Source organism: Podarcis cretensis (genome assembly GCF_951804945.1).
Source record: "Podarcis cretensis genome assembly, chromosome: 1".
Classification (NCBI taxonomy): Eukaryota; Metazoa; Chordata; class Lepidosauria; order Squamata; family Lacertidae; genus Podarcis; species Podarcis cretensis.
In genome coordinates, this window is record NC_137170.1 from 66,405,756 (window position 1) to 66,428,465 (window position 22,710).

At 39.9% G+C, this 22,710-nt stretch overlaps 1 protein-coding gene across 2 annotated transcripts in view; it reads left to right on the top strand.

Moving 5' to 3' along the window:
* Positions 1 to 22,710, top strand: part of ELP4 (elongator acetyltransferase complex subunit 4) — a 151,251-nt gene that overhangs the window by 28,075 nt on the left and 100,466 nt on the right. For both annotated transcript variants that reach the window (XM_079970232.1, XM_079970233.1), the window contains exons 4-6: positions 7,468 to 7,599; positions 13,680 to 13,819; positions 19,011 to 19,095. In XM_079970232.1, the coding sequence (XP_079826358.1) occupies positions 7,468 to 7,599; positions 13,680 to 13,819; positions 19,011 to 19,095 (357 nt within the window). The remainder of the gene's footprint in view (positions 1 to 7,467; positions 7,600 to 13,679; positions 13,820 to 19,010; positions 19,096 to 22,710) is intronic.

Consider the following 22,710-nt stretch of genomic DNA (forward strand, 5'->3'; position numbering starts at 1 on the left):
TCATTGTGCAAGTGGAAGACCTTGTGTGAATGGGACAACTGTGTTGGATACAGCCCTTTAATTATATTAACTGCGGGTCTGCAAATGGCAGCCTTGGAAGAGGGTTGATCTGCTTTTGGGTAGGCACTCGATCATACTATTCAAAGCATTTTACCCACATCTACTTCTCACACTGCCATTTGTCTTTTGTTGAATCTCCTGTCCCTTAATTAGGAAGAACTCTAGCTCAACTTCTGTAACTTATCTTAGTAACAATGTTACGATTTGTTCTAATGAGATAAATGGTGAGTGAACTTCAGTAGAATCACTTCCTTGAGCACATCTCATGCCTCTTGATTATAATTCTTATTGTACTCAAGTCTGCTTGAAGAGTGGGAATCATGAATTCTATATTTAAACCTTGGATCTGTTCCAAGACTCTTACAGATAATTACAAATTCAGTTTGAAACGAGGGAAGAAACTTCTAGGATGGCAACCTACAATACCAATTTCTGTTTTAAAAAAACCAACTTGCTTAATGTGAACTATTGTTGGTTGATTATTCTGTAGGCTTATAATAGAATCTGGTAAGAAAATGATTTAACTTTATTTTTATAAATTGACTTTTGAATTCCTATGGTTTGTCTTACTGTAGAATAAGGTTACCAGACGTCCCTGTTTCCCGGGGACAGTCCCCGGATTTACAAATCAGTCCCCTGACAAAATCCATCTATTTAGTAGGAAGTTGAAAAGTCTCTCCGGATTCATTGAAAAAGATCTGGTAAATTTACTGTAGAAATAAGGAAATTGGATCACTCAGCTGCCCTAAGAGAAGTAGTTCTGGTTTGGGTTATTGGAAGTTGGAACATTTGGAGGGCACCAGGTTGGGGAAGGCTGCTGTACAGGCTACAGGGAGAGGAATGTCAGTAGTTGATGTAGCAGAAAGAAGTTCTTTTAGATTTGTCTAACAGATGGCAGTGGGTAGCAAGAAGGGGTCATAATTTGCTTACTCACTGTTGTCCTAATGATCAAAAATCTCAACAAACGTAAGCAAGTAGTGTACACTGTTCCTTGACAGTTAAGTCAATTTGATTTATAGAGACACAACACTTAATAAAGTATCTTTAAGCCAGACTATTGGAATACGAACGGAGTGTCTGACTACTATTCTGACTAACATATAGATTCAGGGAGTAAACTTTTAAAAAATAATGATTGTTTTAAACATGATATGCCACTTCAGAGCATTCAAAGCATTTCAGATTTATTTTGTTATAATCCTTAGTATTTCTTTAAGCTAGATCGCTATTATCCCTGTATTGCAGATGCGGGACTAAGTGGCAGAGGCTAGATTTGAACTAGGAACTTTCTTATTTGCAGCTCAGTTTCTTAGCTGTTGCTCCACACCAGCTCTCATTTAGCCTATGTTTGGTATTCTGAGTCGTGATCCCCCTGTGCTTCTGGGTCACTGCATCAAAATTGAGATTGGGTGTCAGACTTCCGGGTTGGCGCCATCGCCGAATGGCGGACTCCCTCCGAGCTTCGGAGGGAGCCTGCTCGGCAGGGGCTGGGTTCTACCGCGCCGGCGACGCGGGGACCCTCAAAAACCATGGGCGCTGAAACCCATGGGCATGGTGACTCGGCGGGCACCGTTTGCGCCCCCCCGACCCGCGAAGGAGCCTTTTTAAAGGCTGCGGAGTGGGTGACAGGGTGGTGGTGGTGCTGTGAGTCCTCCACTTCCCCTGCCGAGCGAAGCCGCATGCCATTCGACAGAGAGCGCTGACTTCTTCCATTGAAAATTTGATCTTTAAAAGAATAACCTGTGAGTAATTGGAACTTGGATTAAAAAAGGGGAAAAATTCTATTTAAATTCGGAGCGAGCGGGGGAGGTGCAAAAAGGAAGTCAGCCTCCCCCCTGTTGTAGAGGAGCTAAAGCAAAGGATTTGACAACTAAGATCGAGTGCAACCTTTTTTTGATAAAGTTATTAACTTCGCGATGGAAAATTATAAGACTGGGCTGGAGGAGAAAAGTGGAATGTGAATTAAAATGCAACCCCCCCCCCCCGGAAACCCCGGGAGAGATCTGTAAGAGCGCCGGGAGAGGAGAAATAGAGGTTTTGACAGCTGTTAAAGGAGCTGTCAAAGCGGAAGAACAAAAAGAGAACTTTGTTACGAGGACTTTGCTGGTCACATTTGTTACAAATTGGATATAAATTGTTTAAAACAAGGAATAATAAGTTACTTTGACTGTTGGGTGTGATCGGGAAAGAAACTGAGTTACTATAATCCCTCTAGAGGAGCTGTGGGACACTACAAGTATTGCTGGCATCGAATTTGAATAGGACTTTTTATCGCCTGGGAAACTGCAGAAATGGAACACTATTTTGTCTACAGAGGTCTACACACTAAAGGAGACAATAGATTTATCTATTGAAGAATGGAAGGGACTTGACGTAATGTTTTGTTCCTGAATAACAAAGCCTCTGCAGAGGAATTAGAAGCTTTTTGGAATTAGAGCATTTGTGCAGGAGAGCAGGGGGAAAAAAAAAAGAGGAGGAGGAGAGAGAACAACAAGAACAATAAGAATAACAAGAACTGGACAAAGTTGGAAGATAGACTCCTTCCAAGATTGGACATGTGAAACCAAAGATGACCAAAAGATGGCAAAGACTAATAAAAAGACGGCAAAGCGGACTGGTGAAGGACTGTGGTTTAGATGTGGGAGCTCCAGGATGACAGTAGACATTGATGGACATTGGGAACGCAACCGGGAAAGGGGGGAGGGAAATTTGGAATCCAAAGGGTGTTAAATTACATTTTATTCTTTTTTTTTTATCTTTCTGTTTATCTTAGTCTGTATTGCATATTAAAGAGGGGAACTCGTGGAAGGGAACAGGTCGATTTTAGGGGATGGGAAAATATTTTTTTTAAATTGGGCCAATGATAATAATTTTAAAATTTGGGGTAAGAATTTGTTGAATCTATTTGAAAGAATTGGAATACAAGAGGGGGAGGGGAGGGGAAGTCCTGGAAAGATGCCAATGAAAATAAGGTTTTAAATTTGGATGTTTTTCTTTTTCTGTTATATTTGAAAATCTTTAATAAATATTATTTTAAAAAAAATTGAGATTGGGTGTCTTGCAAAGGTACACTCTAGCATGCTAATTGCACTCTGGCAACTCATGCCATAGAAATAGGATGCCAGATCCATTAGGTAGGCCCTAGTATTCAAAAAACATTCAACACATTATCTCATGCACATAACAGACTGAGATGTCTATTACTACAACACTTGGTCAGCTGCAATATCCCTGCAATCTTTTCAGCTGATTAGCAAGTTAGCTCCCAATTGGTAGAATGCCTATGTAACTAGGCCAGAAATAAATAAATAAATCAGTCCTGTCAAGTTGGTATCTACATTTCCACTGCAGTCACTGGTCTAAAAAGCGAATGCAAATGTTACAGTCACTACCACAAATCATTTATTGCTACAAAATTTTCTGACGTGTTAGTATTTATTTATAAAACACATATGCATCTTTTATCTTTTTAAAATTCCCCAAGGTAGGAATCAGAGAGAAATGCAAACTTATTTCAGACTTATTTCAAACTTATTTCAGTATGTGAACTGAAACACAGTTATCTTTTGGAATTCACACTTCTCAGAAATATTAGTGAAAACAATGTGCAAATATGCGTATGGGCGGAGTTGTTGGCAAAAATGTTTTTAATTATATTAGGCAAAATGATGTACAAAAATGTGATAGTAGGAGAAATGTGTACGTAAATGTATATGATTTTGTGTGGGGATTTAAGAAACTCAAAGTGATGTGGAAAGAGAACACATTGAAAAAAAATGAGGAACTTAGAAAAACCAAAGTCGATAGATTGATCCACTTTTCCCAAGCTTATAAAATTATAACATTCAACAGGCATTAAGATAATATTTAAAATGTTTATTTATATGGCTCCACAACATAGGAATGTGTGTACATTCAGCTATAAAATGTCTACATTAGAGAACCCTGCATAAGTTATTACATACTCGAATATTGTATGAGATGTGTTTTGCAACGCCACCCACGTCCCTTTTGCATGATAAACCCATTTTGTGTAACAGGTTTGTATATGTCTGAGGTTGAGTTTGACTTGAGTCAAAGGATAGCAGGTAAATGGGATCATTGGCAATTTTTCAGTTTTAGATCAGGATTGAATTGCCTTGTCGTTTGTGAATGAATGGGTTCTTTAATTTTGATGCCTTGGCATGCTTGAAGTAAAAGTCAAAGGATAAAATCCATACAAATAAATGCATCTGTTGATCCCAATGGTTTATTCCTGGCAGATTCTTATTGTATGGCATTTCTCTGCTTTTAGCACTTTCCCCTAATAATTGGCTTTGAACTGCTGACACTTCCTATGCATGTGATGACAGGCTCTGGTGGATTGAGCACACAAGCCAAATAGTGGGTCCAATGGTCATGTGCTGTAGTGGGAAATGAGAGGCTTCTGAACTTGGGAAGGTAGCTCATCTAGGATAAGGAAAACTCTGATCCTAAACCTTTGCTGCCTTGTGGCAATACTCATTTCTGAGAAAAGCTTCAGGAGTAAATGTCAAGGAAAAACCCACACTTGCTGCCCTGCAGCCTCCATAATGTAATCTTGTTGTTGTTGTTGCTTTTATTTGCTTTTCTATTACATTTCTTCACTGGTGTATCACCATTAGTACAACAACTGTTGCATTCAATGTGTGTGTGTGTGTGTGTGAGAGAGAGAGAGAGAGAAGGGGGGGGGGGTTGAAAAATTCTTTTCATGTACTTCCCTTCCACTCCTTCCCTGGTTTCCTCTCTATTCCCAACCTATCCACATCTTCTTGTTCTTCTAAATTTTCCTCTCTCCTCTTTATCGCATGTTATAACTTACGTTGTTGAATTATGCTCATCCTGCTAGATTGACTGTCTTATTATAATAATTTTTCATATATTCTATATATAACATCCAATCCTCATTAAGTTTTTTTATCTGTTTCTTATTCTATTAGTCATACCCGCTAGTTCCGAGTAGTCCAGCATTTTATGATGCCACTCCTCTTTTGTTGGAACTGCGTCTGTTCTCCACTTTTGTGCAATCTGCACAGCTGTGGTCGCATACATCAATAGACTCACTTGTTTTGGGAGGACTTCTGTCCTTACTATACCCAGAAGGTAAGCTTCTGGGTTTTTAGGAAAGGATCCTTTAAACGTTTTTTTCAGTGCATTCCATAATGTAATCTAGCTCCTGTCCTATGCTTGCCTTTCTCTTTCTCTCGGAATCAGGGAAGAAGCCATGCGACTTATATGTGGTTTGGATTACTTTTGCCGCTGCAAATGTCTCTGATGTAATGCAAGAGCAAAAAATATTCTTGTGGGAGGCCAGCCCCAGCCCATGTGCCCATTGTTCACCATCCCTGGAATAAAGTGTCACCATAAATAAATGATAAATGGCTTTAGAATTGGAATGGGCTTTGTAGGCCAGCTAGTTCATGTCCCTGCTCAAAGCAGAAAATACATATCTAGAGCACCCGCAACACATGGCTTTCTAGCCTCTGCTTGAAGTCCTCCAGTGAGGACTGCCCATTTCCAGGTAATTGGTTCCCTTGTCAAACTTCTCTTAATATTTTAACATTTTTCCTAATCTTCAACTGAAACCTACTCTAATAAAACTTAAACAGAATAGATCTAGTCCTGCCCTCTGGGGAAGCAGAGAACAAAACTTTGTTCTCTTATTTGTGTTAGTTCTTGAGGCATTTGTAGAGTGCTAGCATGTCTGCTCTCATCTTCCCTGCATTCAAACAATATCCAGTTATTTCAACCTTTCCACAGAAGACTTGCTGTCCATACCTCTGACAGGCTTTGTTGTCCTCCCCTGAACCCATTTCAATTTGTCTCTTCTCAGAGGCGTACCTAGGCTCCTTTGTACCCTTGGCAAGGAGTTGTATTGGCACCATCCAACCCTTGTGCTCTTGGCAAGGAGATGTATTGGTGCCTCCAAAGCCAGGAGAGACCATGAACCAGAAACTCAAAAAGTTTGTTTTTTGTTGTCTTTCCTGCTCCACCAGTGACTTCCTTTGCAGTCATCATGGTCGGGTCGGGTCTGCTTTGCTCCGTCTCTCTCCTCCTCTTGTCTGTCTGTCTGTCCGTCTGCCTTCCTCCTCAGAGTGAAGAGGCATGATTTTTGTGGGGGGGGGGCAAGCCTGCGCCCTTAGCAGGGGCCAACCTGGCCAACCCCTGTCTATAATATATCTTCAAAGTGCAGCACCCCAAACTGGACACAGTTATTCATATGAGATCAGAATCAAATGGAATTCTTACTTCCTGTGATTTTGGTTACTATGGTTCTACTAGCAGCCTTGTGCCTGGTATTGCTTGAGAATGCCATCTTGATTGAAAATGGTATCCAATTGTATCCAAACATAGACAAAAAATTACTACTCAATCATACAAAACTTGGTTCAATTTTTTTAGAGTTGGCCTAATACCTACCAAACTAGTAAACTGAAATTGCTTAAGGTTTTTTTTGCAGGCATATTACTCTGTTGATTCATGTTCAGCTTGACAGACCCTTTTCATGGATACTACTGCCAATCCAAGTATCTCCCATCTTATTCTTGTGCATTTTATATTTGCCTAAATGCAGCTTTACATTTGTCTCAACTGAATTCCAGCCTAGTTTCCTATCAAGATCTTGAATTTCAGTCCTGAAGTATTAGCTATCCTTCCTGTTTTTGTGTGTTTTTCAAATCTGATAAGGGTTCTCTCCACCCCTTTATCTAAGTCGCTGATAAAAATATTGAAGAGCACCTGGTCCAACCCGAAGGTAGTCCTCTCAAAATTTCCTTGCAGTTTGATGAAAAACTATTAATGAGCACTCTTTGAGTATAGTGTTCCAACCAGCTGTAAATCTACATGATGGTATTATTATGTGGTCCACATTTAATTACTTTCCAAACTGAATATAAAAGAGGACATTGTCAAATGGCTTGCTGAAATCATTAGAAATTATATTGACAGGCTTCCCATAGTCTACTAAGTAACCCAATAAAAAAGAGAGATCAGATTAGTCTAGCTAGTAGGATTTATTCTTGACAAATCCATGCTGTTTCTTACTAATCACTGCATTGTTATCAGGATGCTTACAATCTGACTCCTCTGGTATCGAAGTGAGACTGACTAGTCTGTAGTCTCCTGGATTCTCCTTCCTCCTCTTTTATGAAAATTGGGGCAAGGTTTACCTGTGTCTATTCCTGTGGCACCTTATTCATTCTCTGGAATTTCTCAAATATTATAGACCAAGGTTCTGAAGGTACATCCACTGGTTCCTTTAGTACCTTGAAGTGAGCTTCCAATACCATCATTAATGTTTTCTATGAGCTGTTAAATCTTCTTTAACAATATTTCCCTAAATGTTTAATAAAAGCAGCTCATCTAAAACATTTATTATTTTTCATTCAGGAACTTCCCTCACCTTTGCTGAATACTGCTATAAATGAAATAGAAGAAGAAGCAACAGCTGTGAAGTCCAAACAAGATTCTCAGGAATCCATGAGAATAGCCTGGCGTTACCAGAACATACCAAAACTGGAGGTAAATTTTATTTCATAGTAATTTCTTCAAATAATGGTGTATGGTAAACTGAAAGTATTTCTTGACAAAAATTTCCTGTTAAAATGATAAGCTAACTACACCATTTGGCACTTATTCCAAAAAGTGTTTTGCCCCACCTTAGGCTTATAATATTAAATAGCAGAGTGGAAGAGCACTTAATAACTATTTCATCCTCTGTTGATTAGCCATTGAAAATATTCTTCCAGTCACTTTGCTGTGGGGAATGGCTGGGGGAGGTATTTTGGGAGGAGAGTCAGCATAAATTGTTGAACACCTCTCTCTTTTCTGTTGATTCTCTCTACAAATGGACCCACTCAACCTTTTGTGTTTCATTAGCAAACATTGGCTTGGGAATTCTTGTTTCCCAAGAAAATGTGTAGTACTACCATAAGTGGGCTATACTGTCATAAGAACAGTAAATATTGTAAAGGCTTCAGCGTCAGAGCTGTACAATTTACTACACAGGTTTTCAAGAAGTATCCTTTCCATTTATACAAGAAAGCTTTATAAATTTATCTGAATATAGAAGCGTTTATATAGGTTGAATGAATTGTACTTAGATCCCTCTAGTGAAAGCATGGAATTGAATCAAGCTGTTGACTTGCTTATCCATGTGCGTAATAAGTAAAGTAAGCACTTGAGATTATATCAGCTTCACTGTCACTATAAACTAATCGTTATGAAGGCAGCATGTAAGAAACAAGCCCAGTGGTCAATTCTACAGAGTTTACGGTTGTTAGTGTTTTGTGAATTATATTTCTCCCTAGGCTAGCTATTTTCTTGTGCAGAATAATGGTATGGTGAAATCTCTAAAATTACATGCAATATTTTGGTGTCCATAGGAACTTGCTTTGTTTGGCTTTAGTATTTTATATATCTGATGTAAGTGTAGTGAACTGCCTAGTAAGTTCAGGCTTATTCTAAGGAATATAATTGGAATATGACAAAATGATTTTACAAGGCTTGGCATGTTTGGTTTTCTTTGTAATTGCACAGACATGTCTATGTATTCATATCAGAGAGAAGATTTATATATGATGACATGCCAAATCAAAGACCCTCCAGGATGGTTATGTGACCTCATCAATTTTTATTAATATGAAGCTTGATATAGCATGTTGAACCATCACAAAACAGACTTAGTTCATATGTGGAGGTAGGGGGAAGGAATACCAAAATTTGAAAAAACGGATATTTTTGAGAAGTACAGTTAAGCTTCCCAGTTTGCTCCAATAATATACCATGTTTCATTTTATATTATAATGGAGGTTATATGGGATGAAAATTGATGTGAGGTGTAATCCAATTTAAACTGGTGGTTGCATAGCTAAAGCCTTATTAACTAAGACCGGACTGAGGTCAGAGTTGGGAACTACAAGTAAAAACTCTCTAAGGTATCATTGGGAATGTTCAGCCTCCTGGCAAAACTGTTCGGTCATGAGTAATTGTGGTAGAGCAGATATCCTTATACGTTCCTGATGCATGCATAATTCTAGTGTTTGCCACACACCTCTGAACAACTAAATGCCAAGTGCTTATGCTCCAGTTCCAGCCACTCTTTAAAACTACCTTGCAATCCTTGTCTCTGAATTCAGCCTGTCCATCAGTCAGATATTCATTAGCTGCAATTCCTGCATTGCAGGGGGATGTCCCTTCCAACTCTACAATTCTATGATTCTATGAATCATTTCTTCATTACCTACCTTGTCACTTCTGCTTGTCAGAACCTTCCTCTCTGCCTTGGGTGAGTCTGGACAGAATTCAAAGGGACGCAAATGCATGAGGGTTTTTCAGCATCCACTTCCAGGGCAGTCTGTCATGACCCACAAACAAACTGTCCCCAAAGATCAGAGGGACTCTCTAGGACAGCAGTCTACTAGGGGACTATAACTGGAAAGGAAAATTGGCATGTGCTCAAATCCATACAGAAGTGCATTGCACACGGAAAGCTGTGTTCATCCTGTCAACTGCTCCTGCTCTCCTATTTCCTAGCTGGCACAATTTATTTATTTAAGGTAACTTGTATCGGGGCTTTCAGACCCAGCCCCAGAAGTTTGCATGGTGCAGCAAATGCCATCATCTCTTTGTTTTTGGTTTTTAAAGTTTTATTAGCACTAGAATTAAGATTCTTATTTTAAGGTCAGTTACTTATTTCAGGGCACAGCTCTGATAAGAAAAGTGCTGGGCTGCCCGCCCAGCCCTGTCCCCACAGTACCACTGGCACTCCCCACTCCATTCTTTGGTAAGCTTGTGGGGTGCGCCAGGGAAGTGCTGAAAGGACCAGGAAGGTATCTTGCCCAGGCCTCCCTGAAACCTTACACCAGTCATGACACCTGTCCAGTATATCTTTCGTTTTCCTGAGGACTAGTTGGAAAATAAAGAGCAATTTTTTTGGGGGGGAAGAAAGTCATTTTATACATATGTTATGTTTCCAGATTAAATTGTTAGGTATCAACCCAACATACCAGAAAATTAAATCTCAGTATCAAAAGTATAGGTAAATGTATCCTAACCAGTAATTGATGTTTTTAAAATAAAATGTATCTTGTAATTTCCACACAAGCATAGGGAAGTGAGTAGTGGTAGAGAAATTTGAGAGATCCACATTAGTTTCATCCCCTTCATGCTGCCTTGGAAATTTTAAAGGTGTTAGGAGGATCTCTGACTTGCAGTTTGACAACTCTAATGTTGCAGGTACATTGTCTGGGCAGCAAATTCTAGAGGCTTGGGTATTTGTTTAACTATTTTATTTGTAATTGTCTAACCATTTGATAGGCAAAGTAAAAACAGTAGGTATTCTGTAGCTTGTATCAAGCAGGTAAAGTGTGTGTTCCTTTACCCCGCTGTCCCCCACCTCTCTCTCTCACACATATACTCCCTCTTTTAATGAATGAACTGCTTGTATTCTTAGGGCAATATATAAACTGTCACAGCATGAAATCAATTTTCTGCCTTGATTCATCCTAAATCTGAGAATTTCTAGCACATTAGTATTGCAATTAGAAACGTTAACGGCAGACGGTAGCATAAAGACATATTCTGCTCCATGACAACTTAGGTTATTTCTCCTTGTGCAGGCTAGCTCATAGGAATCCAAGGAAAAGGTAGGCTTGAAACCACATTCAGCTAATAAATTTATTATCTCACGCTTAAGAGAAATGTATTTTTTCCTCCCTTTTGCTCTGTCTCTGTGGTCATGCTGCTGCTAAGATAGATTATTCATGCTTACTTGATTCAGGTGGGCTTTTTGCAAGCTTCCCCACTAGGCCTGGGAATGTGGTACATTGAGGTCTATTCATAGGCTTCTGACATAGCCAGGCTTTTATTGCCTGGTGTTTTATTGCGACCAAATCCTAGTCTCCACCCAGTTTGTAGGCACTGTGCTTATTCTTTAGAATCAAGAAAGGTTATCACCTACCTTAATCCATGCAACTGTGTGGATTAGGGACACCAGTGTTCCCCAGGATTCTCAAAGAGGATCCTGGAAACTTCTTGTTTCTTCTCTTTTGCTGTCTGTACTAAACTCTCTGGGGCCTCAGTGAGGATTTGCATCTGAAATAGGCAACCTGGAGCTTTTCTCAATGAAGACATCAGATCAAAGTTCAGTTAGTCAAGGCCTTTCTAAAACATTAAGGGGGCTTGGACTTACACAATAAAAAGATGAGCTCTGGCAGAGATTGCAGTAAAAACATTCTGATCAGTAATCCGGATAAAGGATAGATTATAGGGCAAAGAACAGCTCTTGTTTAAATTGCTTTGAGAATGCCCAAACCAAATAACTTGGAACTTCTGAATTTATTTTTAAACAATACTCATATTTTATTTTATTTTATTTTATTGTCAGATTTTGTTCTATTTTATTACACTTTGTAACATTTAATAACGAAAATAAAAACACAGATAGCATTTTTTAAATAATTGCTAAGTACTTTCTGCATTCTGGTGTAGTATAAGAAACCAAGGTTATAAGAAAATTTGTTTCTTGTTAGCAGTGTTGAATTTGTTACTGTTTTTATTTTTTGCTTATTAAAGATTTACTTTTTCTGTTACCTTAGTTTTTTCAAACAATGTATTGTTGGAATACAGTTTTAACGATCATTTTTTACTGATTGTTTTTAAAATAAAAATCATAATAGACACAGAGATTTGATTAATTTTTGAATTTATATCATTATAAATACAAAAACCTGGTATTCAGCAGAGCAGTTCTTTATGTATGAATGGCCACCCACAAGTCTGGCCAGTTTTTTATAAAATGGGCAGGAGGATGTGAAGTTAAGACACACAACAGAACAAGAAGGTTGAGTGACAATGAACAGTGTTTTCTCACTTTTGTATGCGTGCAAAAGTGGAGCTACAATAACTTCTAGTTTATGTAAAAATTAAAAAACATTCAAATTGTCATCGTGCTACAATACAACTTTTTCACAGCAAAATTCTGTAGATGTCTACTTAGAAGTAAATTCTGCTGAGTCCAGTGGCACTTAATCGCATGTAAATGTGTCTAAGATTGCAGTCCCAGTAACATATTGTTCGTTTGTTTTCACGTGTTTGAAACAAGAGAGAGAGAACACAATAGAAGTTATTCCTCAAAATGTTCATGCATGCAGCCATTAATATTTTAGTTACCTGGCTCATTTACAGTAATTTGAAAGAGTAAAACAAAATTCATATTATTTGTAAAATGACTTTTATTATAAAAGTAATTTGAAAATGTGATTCTTGAACTGTTCAAAATATCCAAGGGATATTTTGCCTTTTCTCTCTGGTTACTGCAATCTGATGAGAACAAATGGGATGAGGATGCATGTTTCTGCAGTTCACATCTCCAGTTACACTGGGAACCATTGCACACACAAAAAAGCTGCATTTGCAGTTCCCTGGGGCTTCTTTTCTTCATTCAGCAGTCAAACTGTGTGCACAGTTGCCAAAACTGGACTGGGAATCATTTTTAGCATCAGTCACATTATTGTGCCTCTTATAGTATTGTCAGCAGCAGTCACATTTTTGGCACTTTTGGAATATGACTCCAGACCATTTTTCCTTCTCATGATTCTTGAAGGAAAGTGGAACAGGGCTGCTACATAGAGACTTCCCATCCTTCTAAACATGTAATTGGTGTTCTCAAGCTGATAGTAATGTCCATGTAATGAGAAGGCTGAACTGTCCAGTGAATCAGGTCATGATGGCTACATAATCTCTCCAGTGCCAGAGGCTATATCCCTCTGAATACCAGATGCTGGGGAGCATGCCTAGGAAAGTTTCTGGGCTTTCTATAGGCATCCAGTTGGCCACTGTGGGAACAGAATGTTGGACAAAATGGTCCACAATGGCTTCCTATATGTTTTAGTCAATGTGTCAGCACACTGCTCTTATGCTGTTTTTGTTGTTGTTGTTTTTGTAGAAACATGGTTATTTGAAAGCAAACTACTTTTAGCTAGGATACTAATCAGTAGGATAAAATATCTTCAGCCTATCAGATAATGCCAAAATTCATGTGTGTCTTTTGTGTATGTAGAAGACTACGTCCACCATATGGATATCTGATGGTGGCAGCAGAAATAAAGGACCTTGTTTCTCTTACTGGCTATATGCTGAAACAGCAGGCATAGTTGAACTAGAACATGAGCAAGGAGACGCATGAAGTAAACAAAACACAATTGCTGTGTCACCAGTAACATTTGCTGTAGGAAAAAGAGGGAAGACCGAGCTGTAAAATAGCAATTCCAGCTTCAGCCTGAGTGGAAAGATCAAAATAAAATTACTTTCTATCTTGTTTGGAGGGTGCCTGGAGTACCTCCCTGATAGCCTGGCCTTCATGGTTGCTTAATTCTAACATACACAATAATTCCCCAATGGCTGAGGTTTGCTCCATGGGAAAATGTGTGCATGTGTCAAAGAGGGGGGGTGGTATTGTGACCACTTACATTGGTGTAGTGTGCTGGCTTTAGTAGTAGTGTACACTTAAAGTGCAGATTATGTGAATAACCTGTTGAAAAATGGGTATTAAAATTTTTAATTGCATTTTAACAGGGGAAACATATGCACTGTTTTCACAGGTGACCCCAGCAGCCTGTTCAAAATTTGGACACTACTTTGATTTATCAAAAACAATGGCTCCAGAATTAATCCAGAACATAAAGTGGTATGGCTTTCCCCTTCTTGAAGAAAAAGCTTTGTATCCTGACATAAAATCATGGTGAGTTTGAAAAGCTTCTAATTTTAGTTGTTTGCACAAAAACTGAGGAGGGTTTGGAGGACAAATTTCATAGACATAAAATTGTGTGCAAATAATTGTACTGTCAGGAGTAACAGATAGGTAGCCGTGTTGGTCTGCCATAGTCAAAACAAAAAAAATTCCTTCCAGTAGCACCTTAAAGACCAACTAAGTTAGTTCTTGGTATGAGCTTTCGTGTGCATGCACACTTCTTCAGATACACAGTGTATCTGAAGAAGTGTGCATGCACACGAAAGCTCATACCAAGAACTAACTTAGTTGGTCTTTAAGGTGCTACTGGAAGGAATTTTTTTTGTTTTGTCAGGAGTAAGTTGGCCAGGCATCAATATTTATAGCAAAACCCTTTTGTTACCATATTCTAAGCTCCACCCCTTGCAGGAGCTTCCTCTCTTAACTGCAGAGATCTTGGACTGGACAATATACATGTTGTAGTAAGGCTGCTTGTTGTGCTTCTCTGTGGGTCCACAAAATGTAGTAGAACTAATCTGCCAAGACCACTATTATATCTGCTGCAGCTTATTTTTTAAACATCTGTCTAAATTGAGCATTAATAAATCCTGTTGTCTCTGATTAGTGGAGCTTGTGTGAAAGGAAGACCTGGGCATTGCAAGGGCCCTTGGTGCACCCCATGAGCTCTGCACACAGACGGTCTGAGGATGACTTGAACAATTAGCTTTCTTCGATATGCAAATTTGCTTTCAATTTGCATATTGAAGTAGTAGGCTGTTTATTGTTTTAATCTGCTGGTGCTAGAGTTTGTTCTTTAAAATATCTTTATACAATTTTCAATAGAAGCAGAAATATATACTTGTGTTGGGAGAAGAGAGAAAAAACGCATAAATACATAAGTAAAAAAAAAAAGAATAGGAAACATTCTCTGGCATAAATAGTTTTTTTATTAGGATAATTATATATTTTTTTAAAATATTGAATGCTTTATATATTTTCTAAAGACCTGCTCAGATATGTGAGCTGCTGTAGGATGGCTTTGCCCTGAAATTCATTACTGGAATAATATATATGTACTACAGCCTCCATGCAAAGCCATACTAGTTTGGAAGTAGAAGGCAGATTTTCTGTCTCCCTAGTGTCCATGAGCATAACACTCTTTTCTGTCTCTCATAAGAATGAACAACAAGTATTAATATAAAAGAGAAATGGGTAGATTCGTGGATATCATGGGATAGGGATTAATTTCCTCCTGGCTCCATTCACCACAGCAGTCCTAGTCGCCAGGATCAGACTGATCTGCAGAGCAAATGTTTTATATAATCTATAATCCAGTGACAATATTTTCATGGGTGGGTTTTTCCCCCAAAAAATTTGGCATCTGTTTTGATTCATCAAAAGCATGCTCCCGAATTAATCTTGACCATAGCACAATGTTACAGAATGTTGGGAACTGGCTTTTAGATATTCAAATAATTCTTTCTTTCCCAGATGGTTTTCTTGCCAAATCACTTGTTGGGCCAGATTCAAGTACCCCAGTATGCTAGAGTAATGGTGAAAAAACAGTTGGGATGAAGATGATATAGGCTAGTACAGCTGGGCTGCCCCCTCAGACAGAAGCCAATATGCTCTTAGGGAGTTCTTGCCACTGCAGCTGCCACCACGTACAAGACAAGGCATTTTTAAAAGCAGCCTGCTGCTACAGCTGTGGGAGCTGCACCACATAAAACAGTAGAGAGAGTCTCATCATAGAGTACACAGTGTCCTACATTATACAGAAATAGACTCTTTGGATCGCAGCCATAGGTTTGAGTTAAAGCTAATGGTGATTTATATAAGCCAGTGGTTGCCATCCTTTTAGGACCAGTGGGCATATTTTGAATTTTGCTGGGGGTGCAAGTCCCAAAATGGTGGCAATGGGGGTGTGGCATATCATACAATGGCTGTCATAGGGTCTGGCAAAACACAATATTAGAGAGAGTACAATCATGATGCTTTCCTCATAATTGTATTTCCATACAAGAAAAGGCTTAACCTGTTGAATATCTGCCTAGAAAATAAAGTGGCAGGAGGAAAATCACATTAAAGGGGGGGGGTGCAGTACCTCTTTAGGATCCTAGGAATTCCTATTTCCTGGTGTCTAAACCACTCATCAGTCACAACTATGACAACACTGACAAGTGGGAGCATCCAGGCTTGCTCATTTCACAGACATTGCTTAGAACGGTACCTTCACGTTTTGCTTCATGGCTTTCTTTCTAGGAGGGTTAGATACTTGATTCTTTGCGGGGGAGAGTCTGGGGACACAACTGAAGGTGCTTGGTTGGTGACCCCTGATAAATAGTCATATCTGATAGCTATATTCCTTTACAGTTGCCACCCAGGTTTCTTAATAATAGGGTATAATACAGATCCAGTATATTTTAGTATTCCAGAAAGAATATTGAATAATTGATGCTACATTTGCTTGTATTATTTGCTGCTTCGATGGGGTATATATTAAAATGGGCTTAAATGAACATAGAGCTTGGATTTCCTGATAAATCTGCTAAAACAGCTTAAAATATCTCTCCTAATGGAGTCTGCTTCCTGATAATAGGCCTATTTGTCATACATTTTGATAACCTTCCCTTTGTTAAATGTTTAGAAACTATCAATAAGGAAGTCAGAGACTGTGTTGTAACTAGGATACCTCCTTACAAGCTCCTGCTTTATCAGTAACTAGATGGTTAAACAAAAAAAGGATGAGAACGTATTGTTTAAACACATTAGCTGAATTAAAGTGTTGGAGAACAAATCTGTAGGAAAAATAGCTGACTTTCTGAATGCAACATAGATATCTGTTGCCCATAAAATATGACAAATCCTACTAACAAGATTATTAGTTGGCTCTAGTTAACAAGTTCACTTCCACCAGCAAATACATCACCTGTGAGCATATATATTTTACATATTAAATTATAAATAGGGGATTTAGCTGGGATGTTTCAACTTGCATCTGTTCTATGGAGTCTTTCTGTCTCACAGAATAACAGATACAATTTTACCATTATGATTCGCCATTTGTTGACAATATAGAAAAAGATTGCTGATCATGTTATGAGTGTACAGTCATTTTCATTATTAAGCACTTTCTAAACTAGACTTTAGGCTATGGTGTTGAACGTCTTTCATCTTGGGGGCTGCATTCCTATCTGGATAATCTTCTGAGGTCCACATCCTGGTTGTAAGCAGGGCCAGAGGTGAAAGTGAGCAGACCAACAAATGTAAATTAGACCCGTGTACCATAGTCTAGGTTCTACACATCTTTTTACACTCCTCTTTTTCCTTAGACATTACCAGAGTTCAAGCATGCATTCCACCCATGCAAAAACTCTCAGGGTATGAAACAGGGCCAATGAAGAGTGTGATCTGGGGACAGTTTCAAGGACTAGGTAGAGGCCTGGAAGGTAGCACTCCATCTTCAGGCCTGAGGTTCCCAACTCCAGCTATAGGTCAGTTCCATATTCCATAATCTGTTATCCAACATAACTCAGATGAAAATCAGGACATTTGTGAAACTAACTGCCTCAAACAAATTCATAGATTCCACAAGCTTTCCTGCCGCCACCCGCATTACCCCTTGCAAACTTTGCATGTTCCTCCCCATGGTTTGCTCATGGTTTTGTGGTTATGGACGCCGCCACCACCAGGGGAGGGAAATGCACCGCTTTCCCAGGACAAGGTCCTAGAGTCCACCTTTCTTCTTTCCAAAACCTAGTAAGCGCTAACAAGGCTCTGGGAAGGAGCCCTTGTGCCTTCTTCTCAATGCTGCTGCTACCCCAGGAGCTGCTTCTGTGGCCCCTGTCTTCTGGCCGGGAGAAATTGGGGTGCCCTGAGAGCAAGTCAGAAACTGTGGCTGCTTAACTAATTCTGTGGGCATCCTGGCCAAATTGGGATTGTTGAGGGGTATGTAATCATATTGAAATGAATGCACTTCAGCATGTGCAACTGCTAAGCAAAGTATTTTAATTTAATTAATTGTCCAGATGTAAGCATAAGGCTTGATTCAACTAATGGGTCCTGCTAGCACAATGGGACTTCCCCCTTTATTCCTCCACACTCACCCCAAGTGGTTCAGGGGGTCAAGAGAACTCCCAGAACAGGGTGGGAGTGGGGAGGCAGGATCATTCCACCAGGCAAGCAGAAATGCTTTTGCTAATAGAACAATCTTCTTAGTGCTATGTTGATTTCTACCATAGAATTTGAGAATATGATCTAAAGAAGGTTTTCCTCTTGGATTTGTTTACACAGTAAATAAAGCAGAATATGATATGTGTAAAAATAACTTAAAACTATATGAAACTGACAAAAGTGTACAAAAAGAACACTGGTTGAGAAAAATTGGGTGACTTGGTAGAGAGGTAATGTGGCTGAAACATCAAATAGAACAAAATAGAAGGCATTGTAGTAGTTTGGTATTGTGTTTTTTATGTTAATTCTATGAAACAGGTTTATGTATGGGTCCATGTTACCATAAGCTTTTCCTTCCAAAGATGTGCTTTCTTTGTTATAAATGACATTTGAAGTAGTTTTAAGTTGGAGTACACTAATTAATGTAAAACAATGTCATGCCTCTGCCAAGCTCAGAGAAGGTCACAGGTCCAGGGCAGTTGGGGGTCCAGTTATGATGCACACAGACTTAAATTTAGAACAGGCAGACAGTCATCTAGAGGGCCAGGGACTTATGATCTTGTTGAATGTGGGTTGGTGGTCAGATTCCAGAGCAGCCAATGAGAAGGAAAGGTGAGAGAAGCCTATTCAGTTTCCCACACCAACAAGTTGTTCAAACTGATCAGTCAGGCTTTTATAAGACCTGATGGGTCCAGATTGGCCTGTGAAGTTAACTACCAATACTGAAGCCTGAAGACCCAGTGATGTGAGTCTCCTTGGTTTGCTGAGGAATGAGAGCATGGAGGATGGAGGTGGTAAGGTGCTAGATACTGGCTGCTGTATGTGTTCGTTTAAGATAAGACACACTTACAAGCCTTACAAGCAACCTTATTGAGCATGTGTAAATATTCATATGATTAACTTGTTCAAAGATATCATTGTTTGGTGGGGGGTTGCAATGTATCACCTTTCATTTGCAAAACTATGTTTTTAATGTTATTCCTGTTGTTAGAATGTATTTATTAAGTCAAGTATTCTCCTTTCTCTCTAGTAATATGGCCTGTGGTTATACCAGACTTCTTCATTCTATTCAGAAAGTCATTCATCAGCAAGGATTTGATGGCTCCACTCCCCAGGTATTAAGCAACTTCATCTTCATCTACAAGCATGCAAATACAGTTTTCATACTGTTTGAAAGGGTGATCCAGCAGTGAACATGTGGTTTCCAAGCTATGATGAAGTAAACAGCAGCTATTTTTAAAAGTTTTTACTGGTAGACCACATGCTTTGTATTCAGAAGGTTCAATCTCTTATTCTTCTAGTTAAAGAATCAGATACTTGGTTCTGAGCAGCAGCAGACTTGGAAACTATGGTGCCCTGTGTGAGGCCAAATTTGGCGCTGCCTCTGCCCGGCTTTGGGAAGGAGATGTGAGGGCTCTGACAGGGTCCTAGAGCCCTCCCATCTCCTTCCCAAAGCTGGGAAAGCACTAACTAAGCTTTGGGAAGGAGGTGGGGAGACTCTAGGACCCTGTCAAAGCCACAGGCCTCTGTCCCTAAGCCCAGCGCCTCACCAGGCTTTGAGTCCGCACCCAGTGCAGGCACACCACTCGCACAGCCCAAAATCTGCCCATGTGCTGAGAGTGGCCTTTGCTTGAGAGTCATTGCCAGCCACAGTTGACAGTATTGGTTAGATAGGCTGATTCTGTATAAGGTAGCTTCCTACTGTCAGGCTTTTTCTGTTTTTGACAAATGTGAGTAGCTTTAGCAAATGCAGTAATAATCCATTAATAAATGCATTTTCTATACAACTACCAAATATTAATGAAAGATTACACCACTGGTGGTAAGTTACATGTGATTACTGTAGCATAAGGTCTTTTTTAAAACAATTTTTTTGTCTTATTGTTAAAAAACAAAATCTGAGGACTTGTCTTACACCATGCCTTTGCCACGGTCTCTCATGTACACTGCTCCATATGGGAGATTTTTTCTGCTGCCAGGATCCCTCCCGTGCATGAAAATCTGCATTCATGGGAGGGCTGGGAACTCTCTATATCATCCACTAAATATTATAGACCAAAACAAAACTTCTGATCCACAGGCCAAGATCAGAGGCATGTGCAAATGCATAAAGTGCTAATGCAGTCATGGGGAGGTGTGGTAGGGAACTAGCTTTTACTTCCTGCTGCAAAAGCCCCTCATACTAGATTGAATGCTGCTTGAAAGGCCCTTTGAATTTCTGTACATCCTGCAGATTATCTACATTATCTTCAGGCATCATTTTATGTAGTCTTAATTTTCAAAAGAAAACAGAATGAGTGTTATTTTATATATGCATTCTTCTACGTAAAGGTAAAGGTAAAGGTACCCCTGCCCGTATGGGCCAGTCTTGACAGACTCTGGGGTTGTGCGCCCATCTCACTTAAGAGGCCAGGGGCCAGCGCTGTCTGGAGACACTTCCGGGTCACGTGGCCAGCGTGACATCGCTGCTCTGGCGAGCCAGAGCCGCACACGGAAACGCCGTTTACCTTCCCGCTGGTAAGCGGTCCCTATTTATCTACTTGCACCCGGAGGTGCTTTCGAACTGCTAGGTTGGCAGGCGCTGGGACCGAGCAGCGGGAGCGCACCCCGCCGCAGGGATTCGAACCGCCGACCTTTCGATCGGCAAGTCCTAGGCGCTGAGGCTTTAACCCACAGCGCCACCTGCGTCCCATTCTTCTACATAGAATATATCAATTACCAGAATATAAGGTTTAGGATATTATTTAATTTATGATTGTTTAATATCCACCATGGGACGCAGGTGGCGCTGTGGGTTAAAGCCTCAGCGCCTAGGACTTGCCGATCGAAAGGTCGGCGGTTCGAATCCCTGCGGCGGGGTGCGCTCCCGCTGCTCGGTCCCAGCGCCTGCCAACCTAGCAGTTCGAAAGCACCTCCGGGTGCAAGTAGACAAATAGGGACCGCTTACCAGCGGGAAGGTAAACGGCGTTTCCGTGTGCCACTCTGGCTCGCCAGAGCAGCGATGTCACGCTGGCCACGTGACCCGGAAGTGTCTCCGGACAGCGCTGGCCCCTGGCCTCTTAAGTGAGATGGGCGCACAACCCCAGAGTCTGTCAAGACTGGCCCGTACGGGCAGGGGTACCTTTACCTTTTAATATCCACCATTACCTACAAAATGTATTAAAGTTTATTCTAGCAAGTACCATAAAGTTATCTGCAGAGTTAATTCTGTTATTTTATTCTGTCCAAAATCAAAGCACTAATGCACTACTCTTGGGAGTTTATTCTCTGGTTAACTTGTCTCTTTAAATATGGATTCTATTTAATGCTTCTGCATTCTAGAGTAATTTTTATTAATGTTTATCAAGCAGAATTCTCCTGGTTGTTTTAGTTTTCAGTCTGTACTGAGCATAATGTGCAAGTATGTTTTCCCTTTAGTAGTTAGCAGTGTCCTTCTGGAGAAGTAAATTGGTCCCTGACAGGCACCTCTGCTTTGGTTACCATAGCAACAGGCATGTCATAACAGTTCCCCTAGTACAGTTTGTTGAGCTGCTCCTCCAACATGATGACAGGTCCTTTGGAAGAAGGAAATTGTAGAATATCGGAAGCAACAGCACCAAAGTGACATGAAAACCCTGGGAGCAGACAGCAAATAACCTGCTACTGGAAAAGAGTTTAATAATAAAAAATGTGTAGACACTGGGTGAGGGATAAAAATAGCACTAAGGTATGTCCCCAATGCTTTTTTAATAACCCAGAACTCACAAGTAGATAAAGCCATTTCTAAGACATGAAGAATTGTTTTCTTCTTTTAAAACAACAACAACAACAACACAGCAAGAGGAGCCAAACACTTCATTTCTAGTAACAAATCTGTTTCACTATTTAAAACATTTAAATCCCGCCTTTTTAAAGTTGTGCTGAAGAGGGCTAACAACAATAAATGAAAATTATATTAAGAATTGTAACAGTAGAACACTAAAAGCAGCAGAAAAAAATTAAAACATCAGAAGTGGTGTTTGTGTGTATAAAAAAGGCAGACGAATATTAAAAATTCCATGCGAAGGTGGCCCCTCATGGCCCAAAAGCTTTCCTGAAAAGGAAGCTTTTTAACCACCAAGTTGAAGGCCATTGAAGAGAGGGCAAGACAAGGCTCTGAAGGGGGGGGGGGTCTCAGGAGCCTGGTTGCAACCATTGAAAAGGATCTCTTTCTGGATTCAACTAAGCATACGTCTAGGATGCTGGGTTGCTGCAGGCTCTTAATCTGACCCTCTTAATCTGTTCGAAGAGCTCTTCGAACATTCATCTTTAGCGGATGACCTCATTTTTCAGTATTATGAGGAGAGAAGATTCTCTCTAACCACTTCCTTCACACCATGCTTAATTTTATACGCCTATATCAATCATGTCCTTACCACACCCCCATTTGCCTTTCTATATAAACTAAAAAGCCCAAAATGTAACCTTTCCTCATAGGGGAGTTGACCCAGCTAAACAATCATATTGGTTGCAGGTAATGAGAGGCTTTATGCACCAGAGTGAGTGCCTTAAATTGGGTTCAGTAGCAAACAGGCAGCCAGTACAAAACGTTAAGGATTGGTGATAAATGATCCACTTTGCAGTGCCAATTAGTAACCAGGCTGCTGCATTCTGCACCAGCTGCAGCTTCCAGATGTTCTTCATGGCAGTCCCATGTAGAGTGCATTGAAGTAGTCTTAATGACAGCTTACCAAAGCATGTGCAGCTTGTAG